At 39.6% G+C, this 25,688-nt stretch overlaps 1 protein-coding gene across 2 annotated transcripts in view; it reads right to left on the reverse strand.

Moving 5' to 3' along the window:
• Positions 1–25,688, reverse strand: part of LOC124805447 (calcium-independent protein kinase C) — a 236,400-nt gene that overhangs the window by 167,777 nt on the left and 42,935 nt on the right. For both annotated transcript variants that reach the window (XM_047266011.1, XM_047266020.1), the window contains exon 2: positions 7,377–7,440. In XM_047266011.1, coding sequence (XP_047121967.1) covers positions 7,377–7,440 — 64 coding nt within the window. The remainder of the gene's footprint in view (positions 1–7,376; positions 7,441–25,688) is intronic.

Here is a 25,688-nt window from a genome sequence, read left to right on the forward strand (position 1 = left end):
TCCTGTACTGTTTACTATGTTTATTTCTGGATTCATTTATGAACTAATAGTTGAAATTAATAAAGTATTGAAAACTAGTAGGAATTCATTTGTTAAGAAAAATTGTAAACCCTTTGGAATAGTGTTATTTCCGCAGAGTGTGAGAGGCGTATGCTTGACTTTGATGTGATCAGACTTATTTTTGTATAATAAGTGTGAACAATGTAATTTCAGCTTTGTTAATGTGAAAAATCAAAATACTATATGATATCCTAACATGTGAGAAAATCAGTGGGAAATATATTTACATAAACAATTCTGCAACATCAATCTTCCAATTTATTTAGTTCAAATCAACCATGAGAACTTGATGTTAAATTTTCAGCTTCAAGAATCAGACCCCTAGATAACAAGAACTGAAGCCATCTCAACTGACAAGCTAAGTAAACTTGAAAGTTTTAAATCTAGCTTAAAATCATTTCTTTTGGACAACTCCTTCTACTCCATGGACGAGTTTTTGTTTCAGAAATCACAAAAAAAAATAGCACCTCTAAATGTAGTTGCATGTGTAGAACTAAAAATTTCAGTAATATTAATATTAGCACTATTCATGTGTGCATAAATATCTTTTAATCTGACTTGTTCTAGATCATATCAATAAAATAATCGGGAAAATGATCTACAGAACTAAAATTTGATAAAACCTTGGCCCAGGTGGAAAATTTCAATGTACATGTTTCTCTTAAGCTGTCAGGGATACCTAAATTCTCTCTCCCATGTCCCATATCTTTCATTATACACAAGGTAAAGGTAGAGTTGCAGCTTTGGCAGGTTCAAGGTGTCATTTCTCCTATTTCATCAAGTCGATGAGCCACCCCCCTGGCAGTGAGTCAAAGTCCAACAGCACAGTGCGCTTTTCCAACAATTTTAAAATGACTGTCAACAGGCATAATGTCGTGAATTCATATCCCAAACTGCGGCAGGCAGAATTATTTGTGAAGTTGTCAGGAGGGCCAGTATTTTTCCTGCATCACCTTGCATGATTCCTGCCTGTAGTTGCCATTGGGCATGGTTTCTCAGACTTTCCTGGTCCTCGATGTCTCCAATGGGCTTTACCAGTCAACTCACCTGCCCTGTGGAATCTTGTCTGTGCCTGGAATTTGTAAATGATATTTGGGGCAATTGCTGTCTCATCATTACCTTGATCACATGTAGGTAATGGGCCCTACTTGGCAGGACAATCTACAAAACCTGCAGTCAGTTTTCTAATATCTTCATTGCAAACTGGGAAAGCACAGTTGTTTCTCCCCAAAGGTGAATTTTTTGGAAAGTAGCTTAATAAAGATGGGCTTGTTCCTATGGATGACCACATCAAAGCCATTGTCAACTTGCCAGTGTCCAGGACTCTGAAGGAGATCCACTCTTTTCTGGATAAGATTTCGTATTATGCTCAGTTCATTTCCCGGGCTGCGCACATCTGCAGCCTTTTAATCAGCTTACCAGAAGGGCATTAAGTTTATATGGTCTGCAGATTGTCAACAGAGATTTCAGTTGCTCAAGCAGTGTTCGTGCTCGGCTCCCTGTCTGACTTCTTTTATGCCAGATAAACCTTGAAGCCTGGTCTGTGATGTAGTTCAATGTGGCACTGGTGCCAACCTGTCCCATTGGAACCTGGCTGGCACTGAACAGCTTATAGCTTGAAGATACTTTCCACTGCACAGCATAATTATTCACACGTGGAAAAGGAATTAAAAATTTTCACATCTTCCTATATGGAGCGAGGTTCCTCCTCATCACCGACACCAAGGTATTGGTTTCCTTATTTGTTCCTCATTCCAAGCTGCTGGATAGAACTGCCAATTGATTGCAGAGGTGGGCCCCGTTTCTCAGTAACTATTGTTATGATGTTCATTACCGCCCAGCATGTCGTTGCTGATGTCCTGTCGCGGCTATCTGGTCATTCTCCAAGGGATCCTCCTGCTTGAAGTGGAGGAGCAACGCTGTTGAGTGACATTCCCTGACACTGATTTCTTGCATACTTCAGATGCTGAATGCCTGCACTGGTGTATGACTCATAGAAAAGCACTGACACAATGTCATGTCCAGTAACCGATCATGACACTGAAATCTGGGACGGGCTTGCAGGGCCTGTGCACAGAATCAGACTGCACCACTATGCCAGTTTTCTCTTTGGCTTGTCTTGAGGCACCCTTGGGAAAAGGTGCACATTGATTTCAAGAGTCAAATTTTGGGCAGCATGTGGTTGTTGGTGGTTGATGCATTGTTCAGTTTCTGGTATGTTGCCGAACTGTCCACATTGTCGACTGCCACTGTTCATGCACTGTCAGTTATTTGTCATTGGCGGATCCACTAGAACCTTTGTGTCTGAAAATGGTATGTAATTTGTGTTACAGGAGTTTGAGCATTTCTGCATTCACAATGGCATCTAGCATCTGACAACCGTCTCGTTTCACCTGCTTCTAACTCGGAGCTGGAAGCTTTGGTTGTACATTTATGACTCAAATGAAAAAAATATGTCTGCCACTTCCTGTGACAATTGTTGTAGAGTTTTCTGCCTACATACCAAGCCATTCACTGGGTGCAATCTGGTGGAAAATTTGCATGGGCACCAGCCGCAGGGTCTCCAGAATTTGCTCTCCACTCAGATTCGCATTCTACAAACCAATGTGGGCCACCACATTTACTTCCTGGGCTGTTGTTTGGATCTGGTCCTTTGGCCAGCAGCAGAGGTGGTTGCTGGGTGTCATGGTCGGCCACAAAGGTTGGTAGTTGTTCATGGTAGATGTCAGCAAGGAGCAGCTGACCCACCATGCAAATGGGCTGTGCCCATGCCCTGTTGCTACAACATCACCACAGTCTTTCAGTCAGTCGGGCAGCAGGGTCATTTATGATTGGTCAGGTTGAGGGCTCTCGATTGCTGTGGCATGCTTCCCCACTGACACCTCCTCCATACCCTCTGCTGTGCTCCTGTCACCCGCGGCCTCGGCTCCCAGTGAGGTTCGCTCTTGCAGCTGCCGACATGGCGCCTGTGGCTTCTGATACATCATCCTCCCATGGTTTCTGATACTCCCTCTTCTTCCTCTGCCTCCTTCCCTCCCTTCTTTCAGCAATGGAGATGGCCTTGCCTCCACTGCTAATGATGCACCCCCATTATCTCAGTCTCTGGGCACTTCTGGTGCATCCAGCGGCATCGGAATTGCCTCTTGCAGTGATCAGTGCACTGCCATATTCTCTAGGGCCCCTCTCGTTCTGTGTTGGAGGTCACAACCCTAACCTGCTCATTTCTGGCCCTAAGTGGCCTTTTCAGGGGGAAGAGATTTAGCATGTCTACCAGCAGATATCATGATGGAGGCAGACGAGTTGGCACAGATAACACAGTGGGATATTATGGAAACCTGCCACATAGGCCGTGCACAGACCTGCTGGCAGAAGTGTTTACCTGTGCATGGCAGTGGGCTGGATGGGCCAGTGCTTGCCTTGAGTGCACCCACCGCGGACCTCATCTTGCATTTGTGCCATGTGTTGTTGCCAAGTGCTTAGCTGTTAGCTATCTGCATCAGCCATGTGCTGCATTTCCATGCCTGTCACTATGTGGGTTCAAATGTAGACTGCCTTACATGATGAGTTCATTTTCCTTTCATGTGGTTCTGTTCCCTAACTGTTATATAGGCACTGCCAGTCTGTGATGTAACCACACCAACTGTGTAGTCTAGCGACATTGTCACTCCTCTGTAGATACTAAAGAACCTAATAATGATCCCATTGGCCCTGGAGTTTTGTTAAATTTTCGTGACTTCTGTTGTTTCTAAATACTACTGGCAATAACATCTATATCACTCATCTTTGCAGTTTCCATAACAATACTCTCATGCTTTGTTGAATTCATAATTTTTGTTAACGTAAAATAATATACTTTTTTCTTTTCTTAAATATATTTGAATGTAATGTAATCAAATAATGGAAAATCCAGGATGGAATGTAACAATAAAAGCCAGTCGGTGTGGCTGAGCGGTTGTAGGCGCTTCAGTCCAGAACCATGTGACCGCTACAGTCACTGGTTCGAATCCTGCCTCAGGCATGGATGTGTGTGATGTCCTTCGGTTAGTTATGTTTAAGTACTTCTAAGTTCTAGGGGACTGATGTCTCAGATGTTAAGTCCCATAGTGCTCAGAGCCATTTGAACCATTTGTAACAATAAAAAAAACTGGGGCCAGGAAACAAGTGGACCACCCTGTTGCTGAACACACTGCCAGACATGATATCTACATCTACATCTACATATACATTTATACTCCGCAAGCCACCCAACGGTGTGTGGCGGAGGGCACTTTACGTGCCACTGTCATTACCTCCCTTTTCTGTTCCAGTCGCGTATGGTTCGCGGGAAGAACGACTGTCTGAAAGCCTCCGTGCACGCTCGAATCTCTCTAATTTTACATTCGTGATCTCCTCAGATGGTATAAGCAGGGGGAAGCAATATATTCGATACCTCATCCAGAAACGCACCCTCTCAAAACCTGGCGAGCAAGCTACACCACGATGCAGAGCGCCTCTCTTGCAGAGTCTGCCACTTGAGTTTGCTAAACATCTCCGTAACACTATCACGGTTACCAAATAACCCTGTGATGAAACGCGCCGCTCTTCTTTCGATCTTCTCTATCTCCTCCGTCAACCCGATCTGGTACGGATCCCACACTGATGAGCAATACTCAAGTATAGGTCGAACGAGTGTTTTGTAAGCCACCTCCTTTGTTGATGGACTACATTTTCTAAGGACTCTCCCAATGAATCTCAACCTGGCACCCACCATACCAACAAATAATTTTATATGATCATTCCACTTCAAATCGTTCCGCACGCATACTCCCAGATATTTTACAGAAGTAACTGCTATCAGTGTTTGTTCCGCTATCGTATAATCATACAATAAAGGATCCTTCTTTCTATGTATTCGCAATACATTACATTTGTCTATGTTAAGGGTCAGTTGCAACTCCCTGCACCGAGTGCCTATCCGCTGCAGATCTTCCTGCATTTCGCTACAATTTTCTAATGCTGCAACTTCTCTGTATATTACAGCATCATCCGCGAAAAGCCGCATGGAACTTCCGACACTATCTACTAGGTCATTTATATATATTGTGAAATTCAATCACTTCTTCATAGCCTGTGCCATATGGGTCCTTCCCATCAACACCAGCTTTTCTGAACTGTGCAGATGGGAACTTTCCCTGCAGTACATCCTACATCCCCGTAACCTTCCTGGCCTCAAACTTCATTAGTCAGTCCTCTCCCATCCCGCCCCTTCTCTGTTCTCTGTTCCCATTCCAGCACTACACAGCCATCATTCCACCACCACACTCAGTCTTTTTTTATTTTTCTCCTTTTCCACTACTCCACCCCCCCCCCCCCCCCCCCACATCACATCACCCCTGCCCTCAGTCTAACCTGCAGCTCTTCACTGTCTGCCACCCCCCACCATACTATCCCTCCCCCTCCCCACTCCAGGCTCCTCCTTACCCCCACCCAGTTGCCACTTCCATCATGCACTAGTGCTGCTGCTCACATTGTGGTTTCAGTTGCCCGAGACTGCAGTCGTGTGTGTGTGTGTGTGTGTGTGTGTGTGTGTGTGTGTGTGTGTGTGTGTATTGTTGACGGAGGCCTTAATGGCCAAAAGCTATAATTGTGGGGGTCTTTTTGTTGTGCCTGTGTGTGACTTGGCATCTCCTCTTTCCTTCTCATAATATTGTTACATTCCATCCTGGATTTTCCATTGTTTGAATGTAATGTAACCTTCATAAACTAACCATAAAAACAATTTGAGAGAAAAATAAACTAATATAAAAAGAAATAATAAATTTACATGAAGCTGCAAGTTGGTGCACTCGGTGATAGAAAAAAATTGGTACACCTCTTTGCGCTTATTAAGCTATAGTAGTTCAGCTCACCATATTTTTAATTTAATAATGTACACATTTTTGTTGGAAGAGTGTGTATGGATGTTCATGGAGTCATGCAGGTAAATCTGAAGTTGAGCATTTCACAAAACCTACAAAGTGCTACCTTTTGACAGTATGATTAATGAGTCATTGCTTGCATCACCACATGATATACTGTAAACTCTGGATGAAGGGCAGCTAGCAGATTCCAAATGTTTAAATTGTCAAAAAGCATTTGACACAGTGCCCCACTGCACATTGGGAATGAAGGCATGAGCACATGGAACAGATTCCTACATACATGAGTGGCTTGAAGACTTCTTAAGGAACAGAACCCAGTAAGTAGTTCTTGATGGCAATTATTCATCAGAGACAAGGACATCATCAGCAATGACCCAGGCGAGTGTGACAGGACTGCTCTTATTTTCTGTATACATACATGATCTGGCAACAGGGTGGACAGCAATCTGTGCCTCTTTGCTGATGATGCTGTGGTGTACAGGAAGGTGGTAGTTTTTGAGTGATTGCAGGAGGATACAAGATGACTTAGACAAAATTTCTGGTTGGTGTAACTCTAAACAAAGAAAAATTTAAATTAATGTAGATAAGTAGAAAACACTGATTGACAGAGTTACATTTTTTTAAATATCTGGGTGTAATATTGCATGAAATGGAACAAGCATGTAAGGATTGTAGTAGGGAAGGCAAATGGTCAACTTCGGTTTATTTCGAGAATTTTAGAAAAGTGTGGTTCATCTGTAAAGGAGACCTCATATAGGACACTAGTGTGGCCTATTCTTCAGTACTGCTTGAGTGTTTGGGATCTGCACCAGGTCAGATTAAAGGAAGAGGCTGGCTCTTATATTTGTTACCGGTGGGTTTGGACAACATGCAGGTGTTAAAGAGATGCTTCCGGAACTCATGTGGGAATCCTTGGAGGGAAGGCAACGTTCTTATTGAGGAATCATGTTGAGAAAGTTTAGAGAATGGACATTTGAAGTAGAAAGATTGTACTGCCACCAATGGAGGTTTTGTGTAATGACCATGAAGATAAGATAAGACAAATTAGGGCTCATACAGAGGGATACAGACAGCCATTTTTCCCACACTCTATTTGTGAGTAGAACAGGAAATGAAATGACTGTTAGTGGTACAGAATACTGTTCGCTATGCTCCATATAGTGGCTTGTGGAGTGTAGATGTAGATGTAGATATCACAAAAATTATGGCATTAAAAATGCTTGGGAATGTGAAGTGGAATAATCACATAGACTCAACTGCAATTATGGGATTTGATTTATTGTTAGGACATTGGGAAGCTGCAGTTTGCCTGTGGGAGAAATTAGTTACAAGACACATGTAACAGCTCATGCAGAGCCCCTGTGTAAATACAAACAAGTTTGCATTCCAAACTTTGGACAGCTTATACCAACATACCTGTTTGAGTCTTCCATTTCAAATCAACTTTAATATGCAGTCGTCCTTGAGGTTCCAAGTCCACCTGACATAGAAAAATGATTGTAATTACTTACTAATCCACACAGCTATAAATTTTATTTACACAATACATGCTACAAATGTGATATGGGCATATTATTCATGCACTCCTTGAAGAAACTTGGTCCCATGGTTTATTGGAGCCCACTGAATTCATACAAATGAAAGTTAGTAGTAGCAGTAACTGACATATTTCCCTCACTGTTAAATTCACCACAAAGTTTGCTTTTATGTGCAGAAGCAGACAGGTAAATTGGAGTAACAACACAAGGAACAAAACTGAGAACTGTATAGACAATGCAGAATACAAGAATGCCAGGGTACTTACACTGTGTACTGGACCATGGTAGGTAGTGGCCTGAAGCAAATGAATATTCTCTGAGTGGCCATCTTTATACAGATGGTTGAGGGACCTCACCTGTTCAATACAGAATGTCCAATCAAAACACCTTTCAGCCATCTAAATTTCCAAATAGTTATTTTATTGAGCAACCAGTTTCAGCAGGTGATGACTGAAGTAATCACTATATCAAAAAACTACAGGTACCAGTCATTAAATGTTTGCCCCTATTTTGACTGGACTAGAGGTGGAAATCTTCCTACACATTGGTCAGGTGTCCTGAAGATGGTGTAATATATTGTCACTACTGGTTGCTCAATAAAATAACAATTTGGAAATTTAGACAGCTGTAAGGTGTTTTGAATTGATGTTTTATTCTCAAACGAATATTGGTCCAACATTGTACACTGTCTTGTGACTTTTGTCAATCCATTAATCCCATCAGTCACTGTGCCAAGTGTCTTCCAGGAATGTGTGAATACTACTACTACTACTACTACTAATAATAATAATAATAATAATAATAATAATAACTAAACTATACATCATACCCCAAAAATAATTTAAATTTAAAACTGTATATTATAAATTTGTAAACATTGTGATACTGTAAAAAATGACCCTGGAAAAAATGATAGTGTATACATCAACTTACCAGGAAACCACTTTTATACAGAATTAAATTCATGCTAAAATAGAAAGGCTAAAGTTTGACTCAGACAATGGATCCCATACATTCTGACAATTTTACCATCTTTTATGCAAATGGACATTTATTTTGTTTCTACCACAACTTCACATTACATACAGTTGAAATATACAATAAATGCACATCATAAATGTAAATAGTAACATCATTTACAGCATGAAATAACATAATTCCATGATCAGACACCATGTCACAGTCACACAGTCGGAAATTAACACTCATACATGGTGAATCCCCAGTCATATTTAGTAAACAGTCTTTATGGAATTTTATAAATAACTAAATAATGAAAATTAAGCTGCTGACATGCACTTCAGTGGAATATTCTCATTGCACAAGAACCATCATTTATCATTGACAGAGTAGAAGCACACAGGGTAGCTTTGTATTGATACAAAGAAATTACATTTTTGTATGATATTCAAGCATGTAAACTATATACAATTATACATACATCTGCAGCTTAATGAGTAAGGGAGTGAGGCAAGACCAAGTACTAGAGTAATTTAAAAAATAACAGACCGAAGTTTATTTATGAATGATGAGATTTGGTATAAATGCCAAGATGTTTAAAAGCATGGGGTAATGCTCTGTTCAACTAATTTAGGAGTAACAAGAACAACTCACTGGGTAGTAGAGATACTGATTTGTTGACAGGCATGTAAACAAGACTTTCAGATAAATCTTTTTTTGAGCCGCAGTTCACAAATTAGTACAGCTACCTTGTGCCTGGTGTATACTTAGCTGGCTTAATGTAGCTGTACCGGTGTGTGTGTGTGTGTGTGTGTGTGTGTGTGAGAGAGAGAGAGAGAGAGAGAGAGAGAGAGAAATTGTCCAAAGGTCTTGTTTATGTGCCTGTTGACAAATCAGTGCCTCTTCTATTCAGTGAACGGTTGTTACCTTTACTTCTAAATTATTTGCATTCTGCCAGAACTTTCGATACCACATTTTAACTAAAATCTGTTTTTAGTGACAATGCCTACACCCATTTAAATGGTTTTATGTTATGAGTCTCTGAACTCATTGTCATAATCAAGAACACATATACAAAACTATATGAAGAAAATGCCATTATAAACAAAGATTGAGAGGTAAAGTCACATTTAAAATAATTTTCTGGGTCATGGTTAACAAAATGTAAAGCATATTGAGTACTTGTTTAAGTTTTGACTTTTGTTTTTCCTGAAAATATGTTGTTTAAATACACAGAAGCCCACACATTTCTGACTGTGTGGTATTGTAAAATATCATTTCCTGACTGTGCCTGTGTGCTTATCCTGTTCATTATTGTGGATTACAGGGCCAATTTGTGGCAGATGGGAGCTTTTGCCCATCCTGGAGATGATGGGCTGAATTTTCCATAATCCCATAGGTAATCCTACCAGTAGGATATGGTTAGCTATGCTTATTTATCCCATAATAATCATCTATCTCTTCATAAGATCGAAAAGAGAAAGAGACAGGTGGTTAGAAATGATTGTTTAAAACATATGCTTCCATACTTTTTTGCAGCTGGCCACTGGGATCATGCAAGGTATACGACAATTCACATACTAGAAACGGAAAATATTTGTCAGAAAATGTGAAAATTCTTCTAATAGTATGAGCACATGTGCATCAACACAAACTCAGGTTTTACAATTCTCTACCTCTTGACCAGTTTCATGAAAATACTTACACCCACTGTAGGAAAGGGTGTCTTATAGGGATGACAGTGTCTCCTAATCAGATAGCTGGGTGGGTACTTCCACAGCACATATGTAATGAAATATTCGTGTCAATGGACCTAATGTTTGAAGCAGCAAGATGAGCAGTAGCCAATTCTCATTAAGAGACAGGAAATCGTAGGTAAATGCTGGATGCACATGACAACAAGAAAATAAAATTCGCTCTCTCACAATCATGCATCATTTGTTAGTCAGTTAACATCTTCACTGGCCAGAGAGTTGATGGTAGAATAAATGTTCATGATGATCTAGTTACTGCTGATGGAATGGCCACTGCTTTCAAAAACAAATTACTTACTGGCTTTTACGACACAATTTATAAAGAAGTAACAACCATGGCTACAATGAATAAAAGCATTAAAGTATGAAAAAAGAAATTTATGGTTCAGGAAAGGTATGAGCTCACTTATTAGTTATCTCTCAACAAAGCAAGATGAATTTGTTAGATATTCTTAAATATGAACTGTCTGTAGTTCTGTTGCCACTATTCCATGAATGCAGTAACATGTGAAAAAGAAAGAAAGCAGTTCTGCTAATGAAACTTGTTATCACTACTTCAGTAACTTATTCTCCAGATGATCAGCTCACTGATGGCAATAGTTTGATGTATCATATGAAATGGCCAACTGGTTCTAATGTACCCTCATCCACACCATCATGATAAATGTTGTGAAATGAGACTATGACACATATATTGTTTCAGATAATTATGACACTCCATCTATTAAACACCATAAAGGAGAAAGATGTCTATCTGCTGGTGCTGTTAAATAACTACTCCTGATGCTGACAACAGCTCTTCCTACCCAAAATATTGTTTTAAGCAGCAGCCCAAATAAGGAACAGGTTATTGATTTGCTATGCTCCATCAAATACTGAAGTAATCAAGTACATGGCTCATGAGGACGCTGATGTTACACTACTTTCATATGCTCTACACATGGTATTCCAATGTGGTAAGAACAACATCTGAATCGTTAGTGATGATATAGACATGTTTCTTTTAAAACTGTACTTTTATTGGAGACGGACACTTCCTGTAGTCTTTACTGTGAAGACATTTAATGGGCAGACAACTGACATTAAAGCAAGTGCTAATAATCTGGGTGACAAGTGTAAGAATATACTTGCAGTACATGCTTTAACAGAATGTGATTTTGTCTCTTACCCATTCTGGAAAGGCAAGGCTGCTGCGTGCACCTTGCAGCAACGACATGACGATCTTTGCTTGGAATTACTAGGCGAGATTTACATTAATCATCGCCAAATAATGAAAGCTGGGTTTCAACTTTTTTCACTTTTGTACAACAACAGACTATGTTTAATCAGTGACTCAATTACCACAGCAATTGTTTACAACCAAAAGAGAAATTGCTTGTAACTGAAAGTTACTTTCAGTAACAGACGAAGTCCTGCACAAAACCTGATCAGTTGCAACTCATTTATTGGAAATCGGCAGAGCAGTTGTTGCCTCCTACATTATGTCTCTATAATTATGATTGGAAAGTGGAAAAACACTCACATATACCCTTAACTGGAATGAGTTCTGTAGCCCCTCCTGAATTGACGGAATCAATAGCATGTAGGTCATCACATGCGAACGAAGTAACTGCAGTTGTAAATCTTATAATTTGTCTTGCACAACATTTTGTAAATGTTTATCATCAGAGACCCTCCCCCCGTGAAGCATGGACCTTGACATTAGTGGGGAGGCTTGCATGCCTCAGCGATACAGATAGCCGTACCGCAGGTGCAACCACAATGGAGGGGTATCTGTTGAGAGGCCAGACAAACGTGTGGTTCCTGAAGAGGGGCAGCAGCCTTTCCAGTAGTTGCAGGGGCAACAGCCTGGACGATTGACTGATCTGGCCTTGTAACACTAACAAAAACGGCCTTGCTGTGTTGGTACTGCGAATGGCTGAAAGCAATGGGAAACTACAGCCGTAATTTTTCCCGAGGGCATGCAGCTTTACTGTATGATTAAATGATGATGGCAACCTCTTGGGTAAAATATTCCAGAGGCAAAATAGTCCCCCATTCAGATCTCCGGGTGGGGACTACTCAAGAGGACGTCATTACCAGGAGAAAGAAAACTGGTGTTCTACGGATCGGAGCGTGGAATGTCAGATCCCTTAATCGGGCAGGTAGGTTAGAAAACTTAAAAAGGGAAATGGATAGGTAAAGTTAGATATAGTGGGAATTAGTGAAGTTCGGTGGCAGGAGGAACAAGACTTTTGGTCAGGTGAATACAGGGTTATAAATACAAAATCAAATAGGGGTAATGCAAGAGTAGCTTTAATAATGAATAGGAAAATAGGAGTGCAGGTAAGCTACTACAAACAGCATAGTGAACGTATTATTGTGGCCAAGATAGACACGAAGCCCACGCCTACTACAGCAGTACAAGTTTATATGCCAACTAGCTCTGCAGATGACAAAGAAATTGAAGAAATGTATGATGAAATCAAAGAAATTATTCAGATAGTGAAGGGAGACGAAAATTTAATAGTTATGGGTGACTGGAATTCAATAGTAGGAAAAGGGAGAGAAGGAAACGTAGTAGGTGAATATGGATTGGGGTTAAGAAATGAAAGAGGAAGCCATCTGGCAGAATTTTGTACAGAGCATAACTTAATCATAGCTAACACTTGGTTCAAGAATCATAAAAGAAGGCTGTATACATGGAAGAAGCCTGGAGATACTGACAGGGTCAGATAGATTATTTAATGGTAAGACAGAGATTTAGGAACCAGGTTTTAAATTGTAAGACATTTCCAGGGGCAGATGTGGACTCTGACCACAATCTATTGGTTATGAACTGTAGAATAAAACTGAAGAAACTGCAAAAAGGTGGGAATTTAAGGAGATGGGACCTGGATAAACTGAAAGAACCAGAGGTTGTACAGAGTTTCAGAGAGAGCATAAGGGAACAATTGACAGGACTGGGGGAAAGAAATACAGTAGAAGAAGAATGGGTAGCTTTGAGGAATGAAGTAGTGAAGGGAGCAGAGGATGAAGTAGGTAAAAAGACAAGGGCTAGTAGAACTCCTTGGGTAACAGAAGAAATATTGAATTTAATTGATGAAAGGAGAAAATATAAAAATGCAGTAAATAAAGCAGGCAAAAAGGAATACAAACATCTCAAAAATGAGATTGACAGGAAGTGCAAAATGGCTAAACAGGGATGGCTAGAGGACAAATGTAAGGATGTAGAGGCTTATCTCACTAGGAGTAAGATAGATACTGCCTACAGGAAAATTAAAGAGACCTTTGGAGAAAAAAGAACCACTTGCATGAATATCAAGAGCACAGATGGAAACCCAGTTCTAAGCAAAGAAGGGAAAGCAGAAAGGTGGAAGGAGTGTATAGAGGGTCTATACAAGGGTGATGTACTTGAGGACACTATTATGGAAATGGAAGAGGATGTAGATGAAGATGAAATGGGAGATAAGATACTGCGTGAAGAGTTTGACAGAGCACTGAAAGATTTGAGTCAAAACAAGGCCCCAGGAGTAGACAACATTCCATTAGAACTACTGACGGCCTTCGGAGAGCCAGTCCTGACGAAACTCTATCATCTGGTGAGCAAGATGAATGAGACAGGCGAAACACCATCAGACTTCAAGAAGAATATAATAATTCCAATCCCAAAGAAAGCAGGTGTTGACAGATGTGAAAATTACCGAACAATCAGTTTAATAAGCCACAGATGCAAAATACTAACGCGAATTCTTTATAGACAAATGGAAAAACTAGTAGAAGCCGACCTCGGGGAAGATCAGTCGGGATTCCGTAGAAATATTGGAACTCGTGAGGCAATACTGACCCTATGACTTATCTTATAGGGTAGATTAAGGAATGGCAAACCTACGTTTCTAGCATTTGTAGACTTAGAGAAAGCTTTTGACAATGTGGACTAGAATACTCTCTTTCAAATTCTGAAGGTGGCAGGGGTAAAATACAGGGAGCGAAAGGCTATTTACAATTTATACAGAAACCAGATGGCAGTTATAAGAGTCGAGGGACATGAAAGGGAAGCAGTGGTTGGGAAGGGAGTGAGACAGGGTTGTTGCCTATCCCCAATGTTATTCAATCTTTATACTGAGCAAGCAGTGAAGGAAACGAAAGAAAAATTTGGAGTAGGTATTAAAATCCACGGAGAAGAAACGAAAACTTTGAGGTTCGTCGATGACACTGTAATTCTGTCAGAGACAGCAAAGGACTTGGAAGAGCAGTTGAACGGAATGGATAGTGTCTTGAAAGGAGGATATAAGATGAACATCAACAGAAGCAAAACAAGGATAACGGAATGTAGTCGAATTAAGTCGGGTGATGCTGAGGGAATTAGATTAGGAAATGAGACACTTAAAGTAGTAAAGGAGTTTTGCTATTTGGGGAGCAAAATAACTGATGATGGTCGAAGTAGAGAGGATATAAAATGTAGACTGGCAATGGCAAGGAAAGCATTTCTGAAGAAGAGAAATTTGTTAACATTGAATATAGATTTAAGTGTCAGGAAGTCATTTCTGAAAGTATTTGTATGGAGTGTGGCCATGTATGGAAGTGAAACATGGACGATAAACAGTTTGGACAAGAAGATAATAGAAGCTTTCGAAGTGTGGTGCTACAGAAGAATACTGAAGATTAGATGGGCAGATCACATAACTAATGAGGAGGTATTGAATAAGACTGGGGAGAAGGTAAGTTTGTGGCACAACTTGACTAGAAGAAGGGATTGGTTGGTAGGACATGTTCTGATGCATCAAGGGATCACCAATGTAGTATTGGAGGGCAGCGTGGAGGGTAAAAATCGTAGAGGGAGACCAAGAGATGAATACAATAAGCAGATTCAAAAGGATGTAGGTTGCAGTAGGTACTGGGAGATGAAGAAGCTTGCACAGGATAGAGTAGCATGGAGAGCTGCATCAAACCAGTCTCAGGACTGAAGACCACAACAACATCATCAGAGACATGTATGAATATTTTCACAGCCACTCAATCAGCAATGATGAAAATGATGTTGAATATGATATTGACAATTTGATATGTGACACATTAGAGAAAAATTATGATTGATACTATAACATAACATAATGTGCAAAAAACGTAACATTAAACAAAACACAGTGAAGGCAGTATTTTAATGTATTATTTTTTCCTTGTTGACAAAGTTTTTCATGGTGGAGATATGACATTACTGTAATCTTCTGGTATACAAAAATGGAATGTAGTCGTAAATGTAAAATTATAAACGCATAAAATTTTCAAGCTTATTATTTGTTTATTAAAGGTTAATTAATTATTTTTCTGTATTCTTTGGAACATTTCAAAACCCTGAATGAAATTACGTCATAAAAAAAATTGCTCAAGCACGCCAAAGTGGTACCATCAAAATTAGCATCCCTGACTATCCCTTTATCATATAAAAACAGAGAAATGACTTTACATAAAGTATTAAGGTATGGGTCTGAAACTGCCCAACTAATGATGAATCTAATGAACTTTAAAAAAGAAAACAACTAACATTATTTACTAGCTAACTGAAAGTACTACTCAGTATTATTCACTAAGGATGATTATGTTTGAAATATTCCTTCATTAATGAGATTACCAGTGCACTCTAAGGATTCTTCAGCATCTTGAATGAACAATACAGATGTTTGCAAATTGGACTGGGTAAAAAAGTTGCTGTTTTGAGTGCTTTTTAATGTAATTTCAAACTAAGTCAGGACCTCAAATTCAAGATTTTCAGTCACTCTTTTGACAGTATTTCATTATTTATTACTTGACTAATGTGACCAGCTGAGGCAGCAATTTGAAAATAAAGTGAAATCAGAATAAAGCCTATTATGTTTGTCTTGGCAACATCCAGTTATTTCCAATTGCTTTCACCACTTATTACACAACTTGACAAAAAAGTGAAGCACCCACAGGACATTGTCTGATGTTAATATATCTTCACGAACATACACAGCATCAGTGAGTATGTAAATACCTACAGCTGCAATTTTGTGAAAGTAAGACAAGTGTCAGATTGCTCTAATGTTGTTCAAGTTTAATGCTGCTACCAGGTCGGGTAGTGCATAGAAGAGGCATGAACAACAGCATTATAGGTTGTGTAATCACTGTGAAGGACATGGAGTTGCCATATTCTCATGTAAGACACTGTGATCAGCACCTGACAGAGTTTGAAAGAGAGGTGACTGCAGATTTGGCTGATCGGTCAAGTCGTGCAATATCCAGAATTGTGGGGCATTCGGATGTGACAGTGGCCCCATGTTGGACTACATGGGAATGTGAGGACAGGCATGCTTGTCGTCAAGATCCCAGTCAATCGTGTCTGATCACCACAACAGAGGATCACCATTTTCTGCACCAAGCACATTGTAATCCCTTCACATCTGTGTCTGTGATCCAAGAACAAGTAATGGACTCCCTGCAATATTTTGTGTCATCCCCCACCACTGACAGAAACTAGCAGCTGCTGGTCTAGGGAAATATTGTCCCATTGTTGACTGCTGATGAACGGCATTGCATTGTGCTCAACAATGACTCATGGTTCTGCACTACCCTGGATGACCATTGTCAGTGAGTATGGCAGTGACCTGGAGGGAATCCCATTCTTTAAATGTTTTGGAGAGGTACAGTGATGTTACTTCTGGCGTCATGATGTGAAGAGTCATTGGGTATGAGTTCAGGTCATGGATGGTAATGAGTGAGGGAATGCTGATGGCACAACAGTACATCACAGACATCCTATGTCCTCATTTCTCTAATGAGACAGTATCCTGGCACAATTTTTTACTTCTAGTGTCATGATGTGAAGGGTCATTGGGTATAAGTTCAGGTCATGGATGGTAATGAGTGAGGGAATGCTGATGGCACAACAGTACATCACAGACATCCTATGTCCTCATTTCTCTAATGTGACAGTATCCTGGCACAATTTTTCAACAGGTCAATTGCCATTCACACATGGCCCACATCTCTATGAACTGTGTGTGATGTTGAGATACTCCTGTGGCCAGAAAGATCCCAAATTCTATCCACCATAAAATGTGGGTAGAACTAGCTCAGATGTCAACACTGTCCCAGTGCCAATATCCACAATATCATGGATCAGGTAAACAGTTGTGGGCCATCTAGCAGGAGAGGATCAAATGCCTTTTTACACTTCTCCAACCAAATCAGTAAATCCATCCAGGCTAGAGGAGGTGCAATGTCACACTGATTAGTCAGCTTATACTGCCAAGTTCTCTATAAATATGGCTCAAATTTATAATCAGTGAATTAAGCCACCTCAACCCACAAAGTTTCATATCATTCCCTCCTCCCCTTCAGGGTGTTTCACTATTTGTTTCAGGCGGTATATTTTCAGTGATAATCTTTATTCCAGACTATTGTGAAAAAATTCAGCTTATTTTTCTATACCATTTTTGTATGTGAAAGTCTGATAACCTTTTGTTAACAATCACATGAATCACATCTTAGGACTGTGATTGTTTCTTTATAATTACTGACTTTTTTGTGATGAGTCTGTTCTTTCCTGCATACATACTGAATCTAATTCAGCAGTGGGCACTGAAAGGAGTGCAGTAATTAATAACCATCATTCCAAATAAAAAATATAATGAAACTGTAGCCATTATCATCATAGTACATATAGATTCAATAATACTAAAAGCCTCCTTAATAAATTCTTCATTAAAATGAGAAAATCTAAGGCAAACACAAAACTGTTTAGATGATTAAGTTACTTTTACTGATTTCCAATCAAACAAAAGGGACAGATTGCCACTCGCCATATAGTGGAGATGTTGAGTCGCAGACAGGCACAACAAAAAAGACTGCTAAACAAGTGAGCTTTTGACGAAAAGGCCTTCTAAACCAGACAAAACATGCATACAAGTGATGTTTTTGTGAGTTATGCTTGCATGAATATATATATGTGTGTGTGTGCCTTTTGGCCAAAAGTTCACTTGTTTAGCAGTCTTTTCGTTGTGTCTGTCTGTGACTCAACATCTGTGCTATACGTTGAGTAGCAATCTGTCCTTTCCTTAATATTGTCATTATTCCATTCTGGATTTCCATTGTTTGATTTTAATGATTTCCACTTAAATACAAATTTAATGTCCTCCAAATGAGAGCATCAAATGGCAAGATATTTATTGACGTACATATGAAAAAAAGAAAGGTTGCACTGACATGAAGATTATTTATTTAAAACAAATTAGGTATTTAAGGCATTTCACTTCTATTCAGGGGCACAAAGATTCAAATTCCCTTATGATATAGGTCTTCTGCATTTTTCCTCAGTTGTTTAGTATCTTTAAAGTGGCAACAGCCATTCTTGTTCACCAGAGGTTGCGCTCCATCTCTAATAACCACATGTTGGATAGAATGTTTAACCATAATCTTACTCCCTCCCTTCTAATATCGAGGTAATTTGAAGTGGAGGACTAGTTTAGGTAGACAAGGATTTCTTTTTGAAGGAGAAGCATCCTTACATTCACTTGAAGTGGTTTAGAGAAATTGTAAACTAAACTCCGCCTGAACAGGCCCTGAAGGCCCAACGGTGCTGACCTGCTGTCACATTATCCTCAGCCCACAGGTGTCACTGGATGCAGATATGGAGAGGCATGGAATGGGGATTTGAAAGCTGTCCCTGCTGAATATAAGTACAGTGTGTTATTAACAGACATTTCCTCAGGGGCTGTCTGTGACTGTGGCTTGCTGGTTACGACTTTTTGTTAATAATATGCTATCTTCACACACAATATATTATTGTCCCACTTCAGTCCAACAAGTTTCAGAACTACAGCTCTATTATCAAGGACTATGTTGACATTTTTTGGATTTGTATTTGACTCAGTTTGTCACTTCATTTGGTCATGAAATGTTCAACTTATGTATCAATGAGAAACTTCCACATTTACATTTACACTTTAAACAATGTAACATGACTGTACTGTCCTCACATTTACTATACGTGTGTAGCCCTTTTTTATTTATGGGAATTCATACATTATATTTTATCCACATAAAATAACTGCTTAGTTTTTTAACAAATGGCATTTATTTTACTTGCATACAGGGTAAGATAAAACAGAAATGAGAGAGTGAAATACTATAAGCAAATGTAGCCATGTTGACCGTGGCACAGATACCTTTCTATAGTCAGCAATGGGTTTGCTCACTCACTACTGTGGTGAAGTGGGTTAGTGATGTCATCACACAACCTCCCCCCCCCCCCCTCCATCCCCAACCCCCACAAGCAAAAAAACCACACATGCCTGGTGTCCCTGTTATAGGGAGGAACTTGCTCTTAATTGTCAGCTGGTTCTCACGAAAATGGCTGGTGCAAGCAAGGGTTGCTCCTCTGTTCTAATGTTCTACATTTGTTACTTCAGCGTCCTCTTCTAGTGCCAAGGGTTCGTGAAACTATCTGCAGGAATGTCAGCCTCCATTGGAGTGTCATGTTGCGGTTTGAGTGAGGAGTGCACCCTCACTGGTGAGTGAACGCTCACTGGTGTAGGTGGGTTTTAATTGCTCTATTGAGACTGTCTTGTTTGCCATTCTTTTCAATTCCGACATTGTGACTTCCTCTTGTGATTACCCTGTAGGGTCCAGAGTATGACGAAACTAGAGGTGAGCACACTGTACCACCCCTGAGCCACAAGTGGGACATTTTTTCCAAGTCTTTGTGCACAAACACCCTCCAGTCCCCATGTGTGACACAACTGGTATGCTAAATGTTCTTCATACTGATGCTGAGTTGTTGCAGCAACTGTGTATATAGCTCAGAGACATTTGGAATATAAATGCTGGCATGATTAATTCTCCTGAAATCCTCAGCTACTCACAGTAGGCCAGATGTGTAGGAGAACATTATGCATCCTCCTTGACTGTCATTTTAAATCCAAATATAACTAGGGGGCAGTGCTTCATGCCATTATGATGAGCTGCACATTAGGGCAGTTTTGAGCATGTGAAGAAACTGTTGAGCCATTCCACTGCTGGCTGGATGGTAGCTTGTAGAGCAGAGATGGTTGCACCTACATAGTAATTAAAATTCATTGAAAAGTTGGCTTTAAAATTACTTCCCACAACTTACAATTATATCTTGCAGAAAGTCAGACCTGGAGAACCATATGAGCACTAGCACCCTTGAACACAAGCCACCTCACCCTCACAAGATCCATGGTACTTGGGAGGGTGTGTCTATGAACGCAGAACTATAAAATTTTACTACAAAAACTGAAGAAGACATTGTACTGTGCGAGTAAAAGGGCAGTTGATACATATAAATTGAGGACTTTGCTATGTATTTTGATAAATTACTGCAGGTTGAATATGTAAAATATATTACTGGTAAGTTCTCACGAGTATACTATTTCTTAAGTTGTCTATTGAATTGTGTATTTGCTGTCTATGTTACAACATTTTGGATTTTTCAAAGCATGAGTTCTCCAATGAGCTCTCACTTGACACCACTGAAATAGCAAATGGTGGTGGTTTTGGGTCAGTGGAATGCACGATACATGGTGTCTGGCTCAAAGCTGTCTTTGAAGAACCGATTTGTAGCAGTATGTTGTGTCACTGTGGTGTCAAATGCTGTTAAAATTGTTGCTGCAGATGCATTATGATGCATCAGAGCCGTATGCCGAACACACTGGTCTTCCCTCTCGGTAGTGCCATGTGGCCAGCTGGAGCCCAGTCCTATTGTGACAGTACATTCTCATAATCACTGCTGCCAGAATTCATGTACTGTGACCAATCCTTTCTGCAGTATATCCAGCTTCTCGTAGCCCTATTACATGAACTCATTCAAACTCAGTGAGGTTTTGATAATGGTATATTTGTCACTTTAATGGCATTCTTGACTAAAAGTGGCTCAACACATCCACTCCCAAAAGCAACTAATGCTCAAGACCATTACACTCTGTATTTAAAGCAAACTGATTTGCATCTTCAGAGTGATACTAGTAGTGCTGCTCTATTGCAACTGGAGTGAACTTTGAATAATCATCATCTTTCAGATGTAGGAACATGCCTCCCAACTTCTATTTATGTCACACAACACCTTCTAGGTATTGTGATTTTTTCACATCAATGTATAATATTGTAATTTCAGTAGATCTCCCACAATAATTCTGTATTTATTAATTTATTTAGTGTGCTAAGATATCTGTTTCACATTATTTACTGCTGCAATGACCAGTTCCCATGAAGAAGGAAAATAAATCAAATAATACATTAGTCTTAGAACTTAATCTGCACACTGTATTATATTGCATAATACCATTTGTGTTTGTGCCAGCTAAAGTTTATCTCAAAAATTAGCATAAAAGGTACACATTGAGGGGGGGGGGGGATGCTGCTTCCTTAATTACATTAAATAGCTGTTTTTATCTCTTATTGGTATTATTTTAATTTTTGCATGAATAGCCTAAACTGGTATTTTTGAAAAGAGTTACCTACATCGGTAATAGCAGAAGTTTGTTTACAATACACTACAACATCTCATTCATCTTTAAATTTGTTTACAATATACTACTACATCTCATTCAACTTTAAAATGAACATAGAAATGTGCCATGTACATAACAGCTCTCTCCAATACCTGTATATAGATAATAAGATAATTCGTAGAAGGGGTAGTTGATGAGGTATGTTTTGTTTTGAATTGGTATGAATTCCATTTTTTTGTTGGTTTACTAAGAGATAGTTAAAGACTTTTGTACCAGAGTGCATAACTCCACCCTAAACCCTAGACAAGGAGGCAAAAATCTACATGGAAAATATTTTTGTGCCTTGTGTTCTGGAAGTATAAATCACATTTCAGCTGAAACTGATTTTTAGCCTCAGCTGTAGATATTGTTAAGGATTAAATTTTCTGGGAAATGCGAACAAGTATTCCAATATTGATTTCTCACAGAAATATAAATATGTAACATAAATTGTGTTCACATATGATGACTTTACTGGAGACCAAAGAACTTCTATGAAGGAATCAAAACAGTTTTCACAAAACCAATTGTGTGAAACCCAGCCTACACTTTTAGTTCACGAGATCCAGAAGAGATGTATCGCTCAGGTTGATGCTATGTTTCTTGACTTCCAGGAAGCCTTTGATACAGATCTGCACCATCACCTTGTAACTAAAGGATGCACCTGTGAAATATCTGAAGAAATATGCAACTGCAGTGAAGATTTTCTATCAAACAGAAGTCAGTATGTCATTCTTAACAGCACACATAGTATTCAAGATATCTTGAGATAGTGATTACAATCTATACAACTGACCAGGCAGATAATGCCTGTAGATTTAAAGATTATTTGCAGATCATGTGCAAAGATGTAACGTCATTAGAAACTTGTTACAAAATGTAGATAGGCCTGCTAATGATCAGTGCTTAGTGCACAGATCACAGCTGGCTCTAAACGTAAGTAACTTTAACATACGTAAATCAAAGGTCAGTCACTGGAACAATCACAACCATCAAGTATCTTGTGTTTTCTGTACAGGGCAATTTCAGGTGATGTGGTCATGTGAATTTCGCAATGGGAGAGGCGATGGCTAGGCAGAGGCAACTCAAGATTTATTGGAAGAATCCAATATAAGTTAAATTTATAGTTGAAAGTGGTCAACTACAAAACACTCATTTGACAAACCCTTGATTCCTTTTCATCAGTCTGGAACTCTCACCAATGTGGATTAACGGAAGAAATTTGAAGAAGAGCTGCACAGTCCATAATGGGTTTATTTTACTCAGTATGAGAGTGTCATAGAAATGCTAAAAACGGAAGGATAGAGGGAGGGATGGGGGAGGGGGGGAGAGAGAGAGGGAGAGAGGGGGAGAGAGAGAGAGAGAGAGAGAGAGAGAGAGAGAGAGAGACCAACCAGTAGTGGGAGGTATTATAAGAAAGACACTATGTATCCACAGACAACCTAACTCCCAAGTTTTTGAGGGCTCCAAAAAATGTTACACACACTGTTTCATTTAGTGTATGAAAAGCATTTTCTACTTCTTGTACTAGCATGTAATTTGCTTGTCTGAAATTCTGTACTGCAAGTTATTTTCGTGAAATTAAGACTTAAATTACTTGTTGTGAACCAACTGTAAAATCATTTCAGGTCTTTGGTCTGGAAAGGATAAGTTTTTTTTTCCTTTACTAGCTTTTTACTTGCAGCTTCATCTGTGTACACATATGTCACATATATTGCACACATTTCCTCCTTCTCCTCCTCCTCCTCCTCCTCCTCCTCCCTCTATCTGTCCATCTCCTCTCTCCCTTTCTCTGAACACCTTTTCTGCCTCAACAGGATGATTCTAAAAGTTACTTACAGATTAAAAATGTGTGCCAGACAGGGAGTGAAAGCCAAAATTGCCTATCAAAGGCAATGCTCTTATCAACTGAGCTACCCTGGGACAACTCACGACCATCTCAACTTTATTTCCACCAGTACCTCTCTACTATCTTGCAAACTCCATAGAAGTTCCCTGGAATATATTGTAGGACTTGCACTCTTGGAATATACAATATTGCAGAAAAATGGCATTGTGTCCAGAATTAACCTTTCATTCTGCAGCAGAGAGTGTGCTGTTTTGAAATATCTTGTCAAATAAAAACTGTGCTGGGCTTGGACTCAGACCCAAAAACATGCTTGTTGCAGGCTTTGTTCTTACTGAGTGAGTTAACCCAGCCTGACTCACAGCTCGCACTCACAGTTTGACTCCTACCATATAGCTTGATATGCCAAAAAGTTTCAAAAACAGCAAATACTTCAGTGCGGAATGAAAGACCCATTCTGGAAAGGATAATTTTTTGTTTAACTCTGCCAGGAATTAATTTGTGAACACTCATGTGTTTCTGCCTGGAAAATTCCTTGTGAAAACCAATCTGAGTGGTGATAAACAAGTTCCGCTCAGAAAAATGTGTCGGTATACTGTCAAAGTCCACTTCCTGAAAGCTTCAGAAAAGACTGGAAGGCCTGAAATGGGTTGGCAATTGAAAGGTGGTTTGTTTTTCTCCAGGTAAATAGATGGGTGTTACTGCAGAATATTTAAGTCTGTTATTAAATATGCTTTGAGTCACTAACTGTGTACAGTATAGTTTAATGATAATTCTATCTACCCTATAACAGGGAGAGAGCATCACAAAGGAATTAGCTGAATGAGATGGAAATTGGTAGATGTGGTGTAATGTACGGATCAACAAACGATTACAATTTATTCAAGAGAAAGAGCTTCACAAACTGAGCACGTCAATAACATGTTTGACCACCTCTGGCCCTTATGCAGGCAGTTGTTTGGCTTGGCACTGATTAATAGAGTTGTTGGATGTCCCTCCTGAGGGATATTGTGTCAAATTCCGTAAAATATCAGCATGTTAGATCATCAAAATCTCAAGATGGTTGGAGATCCATCCCCATAATGTTACAAACGTTCTCAATTGGGAGACATATAGCGACCTTGCTGACCAAGGTAGGGTTTGACAAGAATGAAGACATGTTGTAGAAAATCTTAAAATGTGCAGATGGGCATTATCTTGCTGAAATGTAAGCTCAGCACAGCTTAACATGGAGGACAATGGGCCGTAGAATATTGTTGACATATTGCTTTGTTGTAAGGATGCTGCAGATGACAACCAAAGAGGTCTGTTGGGAAATGAAATTGCATCCCAGATCATCACTCCCGGTTGTCGAGCCATTTGGTGGGTGACACTCTGGTTGGTATCCCACCACTGTCCAGGCATCTCCAGACACATCTTTGGCCTGGACTCTTGTCTTCAGTGATGAGTCCCACTTTGAACTTAGCCCCGATAACCTGTGACAGTAGTGGGATACCAACCCGACTTTCTCTCTCCATACAAAAGATGGCTGGAAGTGTCTATGTTCCACATCTCCTCCTAAACCACTGATAGCCAATAAGTTTGAGGCGCTATAATTTCTGTCACGGCTATTTTCTGGGAATTAGATTTGTTTATTTATTGTTTAGTAATGTTCCAGTTTTTTGCTTGATTTTTGAAGAGTTTTATTTCTGTTCATAGTACATTTGTTCCACCTTTTTCAGTAAGAGATTGAGGGTTTTGCAACACTTGTTGTAATAGAGTTTCATCTCTTGACTACAGTTAAGAATTGGGAACAGCTCTGTATTCCAAGCAAAAGACACTTTAATTCCAGAAATAATCCACTCCACGAGTAATTCATTCTTTGTTTAATTTTACTCTTGTTTAGGGCCAACAAAGTTGACAGTGCACTAGAAACATATTTTAGAATATGTTAAATCAACGCTCAGGACTCCTCCTGTTTCTTTTCTCATAAGACTGCGACCAAATTATTGTTGGTGATTCTGAAACACAATACATTACTTCTATGAGCTATATCTTTGGTAAGCACAACACATCTGCTGACACCGCATCCACCTTTTCACTTTCCTTTACGGTTATTAGAAATGTATACTTGTTATTTG

The sequence above is a fragment of the Schistocerca piceifrons genome, chromosome 1, assembly GCF_021461385.2.
Source record: "Schistocerca piceifrons isolate TAMUIC-IGC-003096 chromosome 1, iqSchPice1.1, whole genome shotgun sequence".
NCBI lineage: Eukaryota > Metazoa > Arthropoda > Insecta > Orthoptera > Acrididae > Schistocerca > Schistocerca piceifrons.